This window comes from Anoplopoma fimbria, chromosome 17, assembly GCF_027596085.1.
Source record: "Anoplopoma fimbria isolate UVic2021 breed Golden Eagle Sablefish chromosome 17, Afim_UVic_2022, whole genome shotgun sequence".
Classification (NCBI taxonomy): Eukaryota; Metazoa; Chordata; class Actinopteri; order Perciformes; family Anoplopomatidae; genus Anoplopoma; species Anoplopoma fimbria.
In genome coordinates this window covers 23,717,607-23,732,878 of record NC_072465.1, presented here as the reverse complement: position 1 = coordinate 23,732,878, position 15,272 = coordinate 23,717,607, and the positions used below count along the sequence as shown (strand labels likewise).

At 40.6% G+C, this 15,272-nt stretch overlaps 1 protein-coding gene across 1 annotated transcript in view; it reads left to right on the top strand.

Annotated features, from left to right (window-relative positions):
* The window catches only part of LOC129105430 (plexin-A2-like), a 62,840-nt gene extending 55,139 nt beyond the window's left edge, over window positions 1-7,701 (top strand). The window contains exons 24-31 of the mRNA XM_054616450.1: window positions 538-697; window positions 1,464-1,567; window positions 3,179-3,275; window positions 3,917-4,116; window positions 4,363-4,532; window positions 4,867-5,079; window positions 6,133-6,283; window positions 7,606-7,701. Coding sequence (XP_054472425.1) covers window positions 538-697; window positions 1,464-1,567; window positions 3,179-3,275; window positions 3,917-4,116; window positions 4,363-4,532; window positions 4,867-5,079; window positions 6,133-6,283; window positions 7,606-7,701 — 1,191 coding nt within the window. The remainder of the gene's footprint in view (window positions 1-537; window positions 698-1,463; window positions 1,568-3,178; window positions 3,276-3,916; window positions 4,117-4,362; window positions 4,533-4,866; window positions 5,080-6,132; window positions 6,284-7,605) is intronic.
* Window positions 7,702-15,272: the final 7,571 nt, after the last annotated feature.

Genomic DNA, 15,272 nt, shown 5'->3' with positions numbered 1-15,272 from the left:
TTGTGCTTAAGGCCTAATAAAATTGACAATACAAGTCTGGTTCCTGAAATTGGTGGCGAAATTATGACACTTAATGAAGATACATCATTTTTACTGATGAAATTAATTAAGAAGTTCTGACTGGTGTAAATAGTCATGTATCAGGGCCACCTGTGTACACAACAAGCCTCGTACTTTTACCTTTCCAATAAAATCAAGCTGGCTGGGTTCCTCCATCGGCCCGTCAGAATAAAAGTTCCCCCTCAGGCTTTATCTCAGAAGCAGAGCCAGCCGGCAACAGGATGACACCTTCTCTGATATCCATGTCGGGAGAGTCTGAGAGGCTGTGTCTCATTACTTGTTTAATGCCCCTGCTGGAGCCGCACAGCCACATCCTGGAGGTGTGAAATTACATTTCTGGCCAAGATCCTCTCCACCAGGACAGTTTGGGTGAAGAGCACGTAATGAAAGGACTTTCCTTGCAAGCAACACCTTTCTCTCTGCCTCTTTCTCTTTCCTCCCCCTCCCCCTCTCTCGCTTTCTATCCTGGATCCCCAGACGCTGAGCTGCGTGAACCCAGACAATGAGAACAGCCCAGAAATCCCTGTCAAGGTGCTCAACTGTGACACCATTACCCAGGTAAAGGAGAAGATCCTGGACGCTGTGTACAAGAACATGCCGTACTCGCAGCGACCACGGGCTGCAGACATGGATCTCGGTGAGGCTGCTTTGAGTGCGATACTACTGTGAAAGACCATTTCCATCATGCTATTTGTCTTATATATAGACTGGAAAATGTCCATGGCACATGATATGTTGCAATAATGAAAGAGGGGGAAGAATACGGCTTAGAGAGATAGTGTCAGGGGAGTAATCGCAGATGTTCCACGGGAGATGTAGGACCTCAAAATCAGTTTCTGGAAGACAACGTCCTCCCAAGAACCTGTTTACAGCCCAGAGCCACTGACGTTAAACCTCACTGACAGCTCACCTACACTTAAGCTTACGCCCACAACGTGTCATCCGATACTGAATGACTGGGCACAAATCCAGTCGACACACACCTTCAAAGGGAGTCAATAAGATACCTTGTAGGTAGTGGCTGATACTGCTGTGGAGTTTGTCGTTATGGATGTAAGGGATTTGGAGAGGATCCGTTTTTTTGCCTTGGTTGCTTTGGGTAGCTTAAATCTCTGTGATGACTCTGTGTCAGTCTTGTTTTGTTTTTCAGTATCGCAATCGTTATGATTGTCAGGGGGGGGAGATGTACAGGAAGTTGTCTTGGTTGACATTTCACCTTTTTTTTTTTAGAACTCACACAGTACACAAGGATAACAGACCCCTCACCTGCAGTGCAAAGGGACAGCGCAAGACAAATGACAGACGTTAGACAATATGTAACTGTCAGGCACTTTGGGATACAAACATCCCCCGATAAAATGACATACGGCGCACGTTCACTACTGATTGCTTTCTCCCTTCAGAGTGGCGGCAGGGCAGGACGGCTCGCGTGGTCCTGCAGGACGAGGACATAACCACCAAGATAGAGAGCGACTGGAAGAGACTCAACACACTCATGCACTACCAGGTCTGTTAATAAGATGAAAGCTAGAACTGCATCTAAAGATTATGTTTATTATCAATAAAAGTGTCTCCTTGATTAATACATAAAAAAATTTGCCCACAACATGTCAGAAAAGAGTCAAAAATGAAAACTGAAATTTCTCCGGTCCAGAATCCAAAGATATTCAACAAAACATAAAGCATAAAATACTCCCATTTATTAAATTGGTTTAAATGCTAGGCATCTTAGTTTGAGAAGAGCTACTGAAGATGAATAAATTATTAAATTGCAGATTATTCATTTCAGCTCAAATACTTATCTCGCAGAGCTGTTTTACTCGTACAAACCTTGAATCATTTTAACCTCTTTTTTTTCTCCAGTTGCTCAAGGGTGTCAGTGTGGATATTGTTGATGAAGGACAGAGCATTACTCATTCATATTCACAACTCTCACCTCACCCCTGCCAACAGTTTTCTCAACCCCCAGGGTCACAACCACGCTTAGTCAACCGAACATGCACTTGGGCCGCCTGTGTCTTTAACAACATCTTTTTTCTCCAGCTCATAAATACGACTACACAGGTCACCAACCTCAGATGAGTCATCCTGTTCCATTTCCGTCAAATGTTTGTCTTGACTATCAGCTTCGGGGCCAACTGTACCGCTCTCACGCAGCCAACATTTCAGTGCAGCAGACTTTTTTTGTTTGAACAAATGAGAGAAATAAAAAGACAAAAGGAAATCTGCATTTTCTGTGCTAAAAGCGTGTTTCGACAATGGCCGCGTGTTCTCCCCTCTTATCATGTCGAGAAGACGAACAATTCCGCTCTTTCATTCTAAATCCCCTCAGCCAGGTGTGGAAATGTTTGTTCTGTTGCTAAGCTGGATTTGTATTAGCCACATTTCAGAGCTCATGCAGAACAGCGGCGTGGCGTTCGTTCACGCTGCGGACGACCTCGCCGTGTCTGCCAAGCACATCTGCAGTATACAGTATTTACCTGGAACCACTGCGAGGAGGAAAATGTCGATGAAGACCGACTCTAACACCGAGCCTCTTCTTAGCCATTCTGACTTAAAAACAGTCCGCTATTCAAGAAAAACACATACGTACATTTCACATTGCATTTAGTTAGCTACGCTAGATAGAGATTGACACACAACAAATATTCATAAATAATTTTGTGCTTTAGTCTTTGTTGTATTTTAATTCCTTCAACCTTGACTGTGTTTGACCTTCACCCAAGCGGATAATATTGCTGCAAGGAGGATTCATTTATTTAATTTTTTTTACTGATGAAATCTTCTTTTTTGTTCCAGTTTTTATTCAAGTTTGAAGGTTGACGTTTAGTACTTGGAGTTTGAGCAAGTCCTTCGATATGAAGTAGATATGGATCGGTTTGCTCTTAAAGTTGAAGCTGTCCTGATCAAAGCTCTGCCATATTTATTCCTGCCCAGCTGACTATAAATGAAGATGTCTACAACTTTCGATTTCTGCAGAATGTTTTACTTTATTTTGTCCTTGATTTGAAATCACAAACAACTTTACGAATTCCTGCCATGATTACGTCTTGACTAACAGCTGCAAACCACCAACCCATAAAAAGAATAATAGACAGGCTTTACCTTTGTCTTCTAGGTGTCTGAGCGCTGTGTGGTGGCCTTGGTGCCCAAACAGATGTCCTCTTTCAATATTCCCTCCTCATCCAGCTTCCCACGCAGCATCAGCAGATACGGTCAGTACTGTTTAAAAAAAACAAAAAACACAAATACTTAATATTCTTCCAGCTCACTGCAGAGTTGCACCATCTGTTGCTGTCACTCATCAGTCTGTTGCAAAGCACAATTAGCAGATACTGTTAAGCGGCACATTAAACAAAACGATGCAATCTGAGTTTGGAAAATATTCATCCGGTCTTATCACTTCAGAATTATGTTTACTACTGAATGAAAAACGTGATTTAAATCACAGCTCTTCAAATACAGATCACACTGGTCTTTTTATTATTAGGTTTCAAGTGATTTAAATTTTAAAAAAAAATAAACAGCAAACAGACAGAAAGAGCAGAAAACACAGAGCGCCAGAAAGTGAGGACCGGAGCAAAGACAGAAAACATGCCTTTAGTGAGTGCATGTCTGTATCATTACTATGACAACCGATGAAATAATGTCAGCAAATGATTATACAGTCTGAACACACACACACACAACCTGCTCACTTGCAGATTACAAAGAGACAGTCTGCCTGAAATTCAGATCTGAGAGACAAACGCGACTTTCCCTCCGTTGTCTGAACAAACTGGCCCTCAGATGAGAAGTGTTCCATTTACAAACTGCATATATATACACTTTATATATATGATATTTGGCCATCTAGGTGTGGATGTTCCCTTCCGCTCCACGCCCACCAGTCCGGACAGCCCTCACTCCCGTGTGCCCATGCTGACCCCTGACCTGGAGAGCGGGGTCAAAGTTTGGCACTTAGTCAAAAACCACGACCACGGGGACCAGAAGGAGGGCGAGCGCGGCAGCAAGATGGTGTCTGAGATCTACCTGACGAGGCTCCTAGCAACAAAGGTGCAATATATGACACATTTATGTAGCAAATAGATGGTATTTACTCATTCAAAGTTTATTTTTAACAACATGACTGATCCCTAATAGCAAAAGATAATAAGTGACGCAGAATTTAAGAATTATTTTTGACATTTAGTGCAAATTTTTGCTCTATAAAGTTACAGTTTTCATGCAGACGAACTCTTAACACTTTAGATTTAGAGTCAAAGTGCTGCAAGTCTCAACTTTATGCATTGTTTTCTTTAGGGCACACTGCAGAAGTTTGTGGACGACCTGTTTGAGACCCTGTTCAGCACTGTGTGTCGGGGCACCGCCCTGCCTCTAGCAATCAAATACATGTTTGACTTCCTGGATGAGCAGGCTGACAGGCACGGCATCCACGACATGGACGTTCGTCACACCTGGAAGAGCAACTGGTGAGAGAGAGAGAGAGAGAGAGAGGAGGGAGGGAGAGAGCCTGACTTGCTATCTCTACCGTGACTGTAGAGACGTCTCACTTTCTCCAGAACTTTTTACTCATTACTACACTTTGAAGAACTTCCTAATTATCATCCTCTTGCACAATCTGTAACTCCAGTGTTTAAAGCTCTTAATTACATGGTCTTCTAAACTCCATATTCATCTTGTTCTCATAACAAAAGTCAATTTAAGAAGTCATTACAGGAACGGTCAGAAGTAAAAATGGAAAAAGAAAGGAACACCGTGTACAGGTATTTAAATCTCTTTGTCTCTGCTTTTTTTCATCTGCAGTCTCCCCCTGCGCTTCTGGGTAAATGTGATCAAGAACCCCCAGTTTGTGTTTGACATCCATAAAAACAGCATCACGGACGCCTGTCTGTCTGTGGTGGCCCAAACTTTCATGGACTCCTGCTCGACTTCTGAACACCGTCTGGGCAAAGACTCCCCCTCCACCAAACTGCTCTATGCCAAGGACATACCGCATTACAAGAGCTGGGTGGAAAGGTGTGTGTGTGTGTGTGTGTGTGTGTGTGTGTGTGTGTGTGTGTGTGTGTGTGTGTGTGTGTGTGTGTGTGTGTTTGTGTTTGTGTGTGTCTTTGGTTGCCACTTCTTCACAAGGTCGGTTACGAATCAGGGCCTACGTTTTAGACGAAAAGTTATAATTGCCATTAGTTTTATTCTAAATAAGATTAGGTTTACGTAGGATTAGGTTTGTTATATTATTGTAAGTGTTGGCTTTAGGCTTTGTTTTTAAGAAAGCCTTGTAATTATTGGATAAAGATTAAGAGCTGCCAAATTATGAATACAATGAGAACCATTATTTTCTCACTCAGAATTGTTAGTTATGATGATGCACTCTATATAACGTGATCCGCCGTATCTTATCTAGTGGTAATAACTATTTGTGATGTTACTGTTCAGAAGCTACGTCAGAACATTGGTTGCCATTTATGTACTAGGGTTTGTTAGAAGGGACAGATGAATTTATTTACTTTAGTTTGCTAACATCAGAGAGGTTTTTTCTCAATTACAATTATTTTTGTTGTAATTCGGCTATATTTGCATCTATTACCTTTTTATCATTTTTCGGTATCCCTCAGACATTTATAGTCTCGTCCCTTCTTACTGCAGGGACGAATTAAGAGCGCTTGGTTTGGTGCAACGGCTCTCCCTGCTATGCATTTATGGCAGAATCCTCATGTATAAAAAGGGATTGCATAGAGTTGTGAATGCAAATTGTGGTAAAATTAATCATGCAGCTCTAAGCAACAGAATGAGTGTGTAATCAGGTGAAAATTTTCACAAGTACATTCATTTGTTTATAAAAAAAACATGTGCTGGTGTGGTCTGAAGTCACGTGACTAAAAGACTGAACAAATGAGTCACGTTTTCTTTATTTCACTGCCATAATGCCTCTGATTTACTGGCTCCTTTTACAATGGATGTTCTCTGACTTTTTCACAACAACAGACTGAATCCAGGTGAAGAGGAAAACTCTGGTATGCATGACTGTGTCCTTGACTCTGACAGTGTGTGTGTGTGTGTGTGTCCTCTCAGGTACTACGCTGACATCAACCGCCTGCCTGCCATCAGTGATCAGGATATGAATGCCTATCTGGCTGAACAGGCCCGCCTTCACTCCAGTGAGTTCAACATGCTCAGTGCCCTCCATGAGATCTACGCCTACGTCAGCAAGTACAGCCAAGAGGTGAGACCAAGTCAAAACACTGCAACATAGAAAATGTGATGTAGAGGTCCTGCTGGTGTGGTTAGCCATCTGAAGCTATTTTTTTTTATATATTAAAGCAGCTGTTTTTATAGTAACAAAGGATAAAATGACTGCGTGTAATGCAAAGAAATGTTGTTCATAGTGGTGAATCCACAGAGAACTAGAAAGGTACAATCAGCTCAAAGGATATTTCATATAATCTTGCCAAAAAATGAAATTAAACACAAAAAGCTGTCTGGTGTTGAGGTAGGTACTCACTCACTCTCTTGACCGATCACATGATCCACCTGGGGGAGCTTACCTTAAAAGCTTTGATAAACCCTCTGAACGCTGCACCATACAGCAGACACACATAGTAAGCGACTAGCTGGTGACCAACAGTGGAGCATTTCGCCAGTAAAGGACTAGATAATGCCTCCAGGAGTTGTAGGAGGCAGAGCCAAATGGAGAGCAAATATTGGACTTAAATCAATTATGTGGACACAGACAGAACTCTTCATGAATGACAATGTTGCTCTGCGTCTGTTGGGTGTGTAGATATGCAATAGTTTGCTAATGAGTCCACTTTAACAATTGTATGTGGTTACCATGTGTCAATGTTGTGCTGCCCCCAAGTGGCCAAAAATATAAATGAATTCATGTTAAAGAAATCATAAATCATCACCAGCATGACCTCGGCATCACTGCTGAGTGAGGTTGGGTGTGGTAAGAAGAGTGCTCGATAATTTCAGCCTATTGTCGATGAAAATGTTGATTTATTTTCAACAAATCAATGAATGGTTTTGGCCTATTAAATGTCAGAAAACTGACCAGAGCAGACTGGGGTGGCTTAAAGACACAGGCACTAAAACGGAGCGTTTCAGATGGAGGGTGACTACAGATATATTCAGACAGACAGTATGACAAAAATGAAATGTGTTTTGAACATTAAAGCATGTTAACATGTTCTAGAAGAAAGCCCAAATACAACTATGAACCTGAAAAAATGAGCATGATATGTGCCCTTTAATTAAAAAAGTAAATGCTATTAAACGTACAGTATATTTAATCATCAAAATAGAATTACAAGTAGAAGCTGTTTGTGCTGTAGATCTGTATGCGAATATTTGTATGAATCCTTAGCTGACCAACAATAAGCCACATGTCCTCGGTTTCACAGTTTGTGCCCTTTTGTGTGTTTCTGTGTGTGTGTGTGTGTCTCTGTGTGTGTGTGTGTGTGTGTGTGTGTGTGTGTGTGTGTGTGTGTGTGTGTGTGTGTGTGTGTGTGTGTGTGTGTGTGTGTGTGTGTGTGTGTTTTTTAGATCATTGAGGCACTGGAGCAGGATGAACAGGCCCAGAAGCAGAAGTTGGCGTATAAACTGGAGCAGATCCTCTCAGCCATGTCTATGGAGAGCTGAGGCGCACACATATATATATATACACACACACACACACACACACACACACACATACTACATACATACATAAACAAACATTACACACACACACTGTAACATACACACACACACTGTAACATACAATAGCAGATGAGTTATAAACCCATCGGCAACTCGTGTGGCACCCAGATGTCCACGTGAACACACATATTATGTATGCACACACACACACACACACACACACACACACACACACACACACACACACACACACACACACACACACACACACACACACACACACACACACACAGAGAGACACTGCAGACTTAATGGACCTACTGTATAAACAAACTGACAATACATACACAAAGAGATTCACACACATGCATAAACACACGCATACTAATGTACATACACAAACAACAGCACACGGATCGTCCCAAAGCACGACTTTTGAATCCAATGTCATCGGTTTTTTTTTGGTTATTTTTCAGAAGTAACTCCAACAGGCAAACACCCAACTTCTTAAAAAAACGCTCCTATAGAGAGAGACACACAAAGAGGATTTTGGTCTCATCACGGTTGCTGAATTTGCAGCCAATTCCTTTTTTTTTTTTTCTCCTGCCGGGTAACGGTTTGTCTTTGTAGTTGGTGCTTATACTAAATGTGTGCATCTGTGTGTGGCATGGCCGGAGCTTTGAGGAGAACGGCTCTTAATAAAGAATGACTCAACATGAGGAAGTCACTGGAGGAGCTCGACAAAGACAGGAGCCAATTTAATGGGACGGCACATTGTGGTGAGACGAGACTCAGAGTACTTTTTATATGTGAAAGATGAAGGACACTTACTCGCACTACATATCACGGGCTCGGAGTGACCGCCATTCGGAGCAGACACATGGAACTTTTGTCTTGTTAAGCCTTTTCCTATTGCCTTTTAAAGGCTTAAAAAAAGAGAACAATTAAAGACTCTGGCATCATTACTTTTCGTTCCCTCACTTGAAGTTACTCTGTCCAAAGTTATTTTTTGTTTAATGAAGATTTTCTGAACTACAACTGTGCCAGGGATTGAACAGTATACACAAAATTTGGCTTTTGAGGGTCCAGCTCCTTAATGACACAAAACTGCAAAGGCATCACCTTCACATTTAGAACCAGATATTTCCAGACCCCAATCCCTGGCTTTTTTTTTTTGTGCCAAATATAATACCACTCATGTTTCATTCATGTTAAATGCTCCTGTAGAGGCTATTAATAATACATGTCATTGTACGGAAAAAAAGATCCCATTTAAGATAGGACATTTTTGTACAGTGATGATCTATAGACCGCCCAATTCAGCCATTCAAAGATAAGTGGAGGCCAAATTGAACTGTAGCAGAAAAGCGTGATTAATGAAGCTATAAGCCTGATCACGGATCAGATTAGCCAAACCCACGGCCGACAGCTCCCCCCCCACCACCACCACCACCACCACCACCCTTCCTCCCCGTCCTCATCAGTCATTGTTTACATTTTGCGTGATACTTGAAATGCACCGAGTGAACGAGATATCAGGAACACCTGCTGCTCCTGTGAGGATTGAGTTAGATGAAGGCTTTGATGCCTTATTGATTTTCCCCCCACTTTCAAAGTAACCTGGAAATTAAAGGTAGGAAACAAGCTGGGAGGATTCCTCAGCCTGGAGACGTTTGAGCTGTGGGCGCTGCAGTTTGGAGTCTGATTTGTCTCTCAGAATAAAGTAGGTGTTCCTGGTATTTTTGTCCACGGAGTGGATATATATGATTAATGATACATGTATTTGGATCAGCACCTGGTCTTTGTAAAGTTAACTCATTAACAGCTGTTTGTTGCTTCACAGCGCTATCGCCGCTTTGCATCCTGACTGTTTCCATCTTTCAGCATCACTTCAATGGTTTTTCAATTTTGCGTTCAAATGTACATTTTTACCTGACTGCTTGTTGTCTCCTTGCTGCTGTATTTAAAGAGTGCCATATCTTAACTTTCAAATATTTATCATGATGAAGAATTCAGTCTGAGGCATCGCGTTGATTCAGGGTTTTTAGTTTTGATGGTTTGTGTTTCAACCATTGCAATGCTGAAAGGCGAGCTTCTTTCTGTGCTTGAGGCGGTTTCATTGCTCCATATTAAAGTCACATCGACTGTCTATCAGTGTCACTCTGGAGCCAAGCTCCTCTTTCCATTCCAGTATCAGTGGGGTTAGTGTACTTCCCACAGGACCTTTATTCATGCTAAGCTAGAAGAGCAAGACGATATAAATAATAAATACATTTCCTGTTAAGTGTTGAAATATGACAGAGAACTCATCTGTTTCAATGTGTGGTTTGATGATAATTTATAAATGTGTTGTGCAATAAACTGTCGGACATTTAAACTGTAATGTTTTTTAAACTATATATTATTGTATAAATACTGTACATAAAAAACACTCCTATTTTGCAAGCAAAAGATTCACTTTGTACTGTTGTTATACATTAAATGCGCAGCTGATGAAAATGATATCCGTATTGTTTGTTTTGTGGTAATGACAAATTCTGAAGAAAATCAAGCTGAACATAATTTTTCTATATGATAAAAACTAAAATGGAGCCCTGTCCGATAAAAATAGTGTTGCCAAAAATGCTTCATTCATATTGAAAGTAGATTTCTGTTTCAGACTGTACAGCTCTTACGTATAATACTGCATAACATAAAACAATATAAAAAACAGCTGATTGTCCAAAGAATGATTATATAAGTCAACAATAATACACTATGATTCAAGTGAATGACCAGCAATGATGACATATTATTATACTTGACCCTAAAAGTCATTTTAAAATTATTTATAATGTGTTGCTATTAAAACATTGTTATAAAGCAAAAATGTATATGTCTTATTAGAACACATCATAAGTATGTTTATAATGCATTGTTGTCATGGCCGTGATAGGAAGAGTTTTTCAGACAAAACGTCCGCTGCTGTTTGAGATTACGTCATTTCCAAGCTAATCTTAAACTCCGCCATGCATAACTGGATTATCTATCCTTATTGTGTTAGTGGACCACTAGCATGCTAATTTGACGGTTAATCTTTTATTGGGTTTTCATTAAAGGGCTCTTAAGGCAAATAGATGATGTCAGAGATCAATTGAAATCTTAGGGAAACATCTATCTCTCAGCTTCCTACTGTTAGACACATGCACAAATGGCACACTGACATCTCCACAAACAAGATGTGTTCCATCTGTATCAATGAGAAATTCATCATCCAACTAATTAGAAACCCTGTATACTAAAAACATAGCTAATACTACTACTTCATCAGGAAACATTTTGATATCATAAGGCTTAAACACAAGCTCATTGTTAATCCGTATTTAAGTTACAGTTGTTAATGAGTAACTTCAAGCATTATCTTTTTATTTTTCAAAATTGTTGAAAAGGTCTAAACACAATTTTTGGGACATAATAGAATATACTTATTAGTGCTGTAACGAATAAAGATCTGTTTTGAGAAAATACACACAATTTACATTTGGCAGAAATGTATCAATGTGCTAGTGGGTGTTACCTTGCGATGTATTTTTGCGATGTCAGGTGATTATGCAAGAATCGAAGGATCACATAAGTATGAAAATCCATCTCGTCAGGCTTCACGAGCACGGCCCAATCAGCGTCCTGTGAGGAGCCGCTAGAGGGGCGGTTAGGTGTGAGTGAAGCAACACTAAAAGGGCGACTGCTGAAGATGTTAGCCTACCTGCTGCAATAACATCATATTATCAGAAATGGAGAGAATTACTTCATTGAAAGAAGAGCGGAAAAAATGGCACTGAAGGCTTTTCTCATTGGTAAAGATGTTTTTGCTGAGTGTTTTCTGAAAGTGCCTGCCCTTTTCCAAACAGTATCCGATGACGGCTTCTCAGATGGTCGGGTTGACCAGGTTGGGTTTACGTGTCTGTTTGTTGGATTGCATTACACAACCGCACAGGAAGAGGGCGTTGTTTTTCAAGAACTAACACCTAAAGCTTTTTTTTCAGTCAGCAAAAGAGGCACTGATGGACCCATTAGTTCCAGCTTCTTTATCTACCTCAATGTGTTTGTATAGCAACTCACATATTCAGTTATGTAGTTATTTAATGGTAGAAATGTAGTAGTTTACTATGGATTGTCATTATTAATACATTAAAAAGTCTTGCTTTTGTGTCTGTATATAATCAGAGATGTCTTCAACTCAAACGTTTCAGTCATTGTCAGGAATGATCTATTTAATCTCTTTTTTCCAGCATCCCAAATATTTAAGAAAAAACAAATCTATCATCATTTTGGGTATTTCCTTTTTGATTTATAGGGACACAAGCAACATGTTTTATACTTCTTCTGAATATCATCGATTTAGTTTTATTTCCGTATTTCTACTGTGTATCCTGTATACTCGTTAACATCTTTTTTTACCTGACACCAAGTCACAATACATCCTTTCGGTAAATTCCATCACCGTCATCACAATCTTGGCCATATTAACGCGCCTTCGGTCGACTGACTTGCCCCAACATTATAAGTAAAAACAAAAAACGACCTTTTGTTTTCTCTTGATAACCAGACAATTATCTGATTTGTTTTCTCGAGTAAACCACATAATCAGCTTGTGATCTTGAGACAACAGTATTAAAAAAATACTTTTAATCATGTCTGTTTGGGTCTTCCATACATCACAGGGGTTGTGGGAAATATGTTTTTTAAGTTGTAAAAGAAAGCCAATAATTTTAACTACGATGATGACTGTTTATTGCAAACATACTAAAAAGGATATTTGATGTTTAAAAGTGCAGCAAACACACCTTGTCTGGTGAGAGAAGCACATTTGATATCAAAGCGGAGTTGAGCTTGTAAAAACAACAAAGAAATATCCTGAAGGAAATTAGTTTTCATTTGAATTTTCATAAGAAACAGCATGTGATGAACGTCCTCTCGGAAGGAAGAACAGTTCACACTGTGACAGTATTTGGTATGGCATGTATGCCGCCTATAGGGGCTCCTAAGCACTTGCCATGAGGAGCTTTCATCAGGATTCATTATTCATGTTTAACCCTCCAGGCTCTGGGCAAGCGAAGCAGAGGGGGGGAGGAGAGGGAGGGCTTCTGGAGCACCCGGGCCTCCCGACCTATACCTGTCAGATCCAGGTGGGGGTGTCATCAGCATATCGAAGAGTCTTCTGTACACCTGCCAGGCTATAACCCCTCGTCTTTCCTCTCTTCTCTCTTTGCTTGTCAGAGTAGCTGCACTCAGCAGCCAGCAATTCCACCCTCACTTACTTCACACACACACACACACACACACACACACACACACACACACACACACACACACACACACACACACACACACACACACACACACACACACACACACACACACACACACACACACACACACACACAGGAGGAGGATCATTACGACTCAAACCTCCTCTACTGACAGCTGAGCGAGCCGCAGGATATCTCCTTGATAGACTATGTGGTTGGATGGTACCAAACAGGTTTATAGAGCTACTACAGTCATTAGAAAACCCCGTTATTCTTCTATAAACCGCTAGAAGTTGTCATAGTATCTCAATCAAGCTTTGGCACGTGGTTGATGACACTGCATTGTGACGGCCAGTAGAATAACAGCTCAACACTTCATTTCTGTGAAGTAGAACAGAATCCTCAGCTTCTTCTGCTGCCCAGAATAATTGATTCAGGGGGAAATGGACCTTACACACACACAGACTGCAGATCTTGGAGAATAATTCAAACTGCGCCTCTAACTGTGGAGTGAATGCTGAATGGACCTATGTTCCCTCAGAGTGGTGAGTTGTTGAATGAATCTGTGTACATGGAAACAGGGGTGGACACAATAACAGGAACACTTGCAATGCAATGCTGCTGAAACAAGTAGTCAATTAAATTGTTGATGGAAAATGAAGACAATTATGCGTTTACGATTATATTATTTCCAATTTTATGATTGTAAATGGAATATGTTTGGATTTTAGACAAAACAGAACCCCCTTGTAAGAAATGTTACATTTCAATTGGTTTATTCTGGATAAATAGAGGTAAAATAAAGTATTATATGAAAATAAACAAAACAATTAATCTAAGACATCACCGATTAAACAAACTCGTCTTTTTTTAAAGAAGAAATGTCAAATAATCACTGGTTTCATCATCTCACATGTGATGTTTCATGCTTTCCCTTGTCATGTATTCATAAATTGAAAAGATAAATAAATCCGAATACAACAATCGATAGAAAAAAGAGAATCATTCCATCATGGATAATGAAAATGATCCATAGTTGCAGCCCTTAAATACAACCAAATAGCCCTACATTCTATATAACCTAACTAATGATACATTTTTGCAGAAACTCTACCAGAGGCTGTACACTGTGTTATTGTGCAGGAATGATGCATCGTTATATATTCAGTATAAATGCCTTTCCTTATAGTAGTGGTTCCTTTCAGCTGGGAAGAAAAACCAGCAGCCACTATCAGTGGATACAGACACAAAATGTGTCATATTTGTTTCCCCCTTCCATAAGGTTCACTCCCACTACTGCACAATCAAGTCTCGAATTCCCCGAAGCACCGCTGGAACGCAGCCTCTAGGCTGTTGAGGTCTGCGAGCCTCAGTGTCCCGCTGCTTTAATTAAATGCAGACTGCATTATCAGAGTGCACACAATCAAACAGGCACTGATATGTTTGTTATTGCCAAGGACAAAAGACAGCTGAACAGAATAAATCGCACATGACCACAGCTCAGCGCTCCACCAGTTACAACTTGTTTCAGGATTTATTGCATGAGCTAATCCATGATGGCATTTTATTCCCGCAATTTGCTTTAGTAATCTGTATTTCGTCCACCAGAAATGTCACTTGCGGACTCTGGTTATAACGGCCCTCATTACTCACAGTGGCTGTATTCTTTTAAATACATGAAAGGCGTTCAGGTTCACAAAAATATTAAGTGTGCAGAAATTAATAAAGGGTTTAATGGTGTACTGGTGAATATAATGTCCATTGCAAATTTCCCCGCTGCGGGACTAATAAAGGATTATCTTATTAGGTCGATCTGGACAGCACTCCAGTCTAGTAGTGCCATCTTCTGGATAAAGATATCATCACATGCATGACTTGGAAACAACACAGAATGAGCATTTTTCAATCACTCACTGTTTGAGCATAAACTGGGATGAAAGAGAGAAAGAGATCTTGGGAGAAACTGTGAAAATGTGATGCAGGAAGAGGGCAAAGGGTATGAGTCGGAGACAAAAAGTGTCTGTTTCAGCGCTGCCGCCTGAGGGTGTGTGTGTGTGTGTGTGTGTGTGTGTGTGTGTGTGTGTGTGTGTGTGTGTGTGTGTGTGTGTGGTGGGTATGGGACATCTGCAGAGCCATGCGGTTGTCCTGTAGGTCATGACACGAAACATACTGAGACTACAGACTTTACCCTGAGACTGTGAGGAGAACCTACACCTGGGACGTCCTCGACGTCCTCTCTTTTTTGGGAAGAGGTGACTTCATCCTCTCTTTTTCTACTTTCTT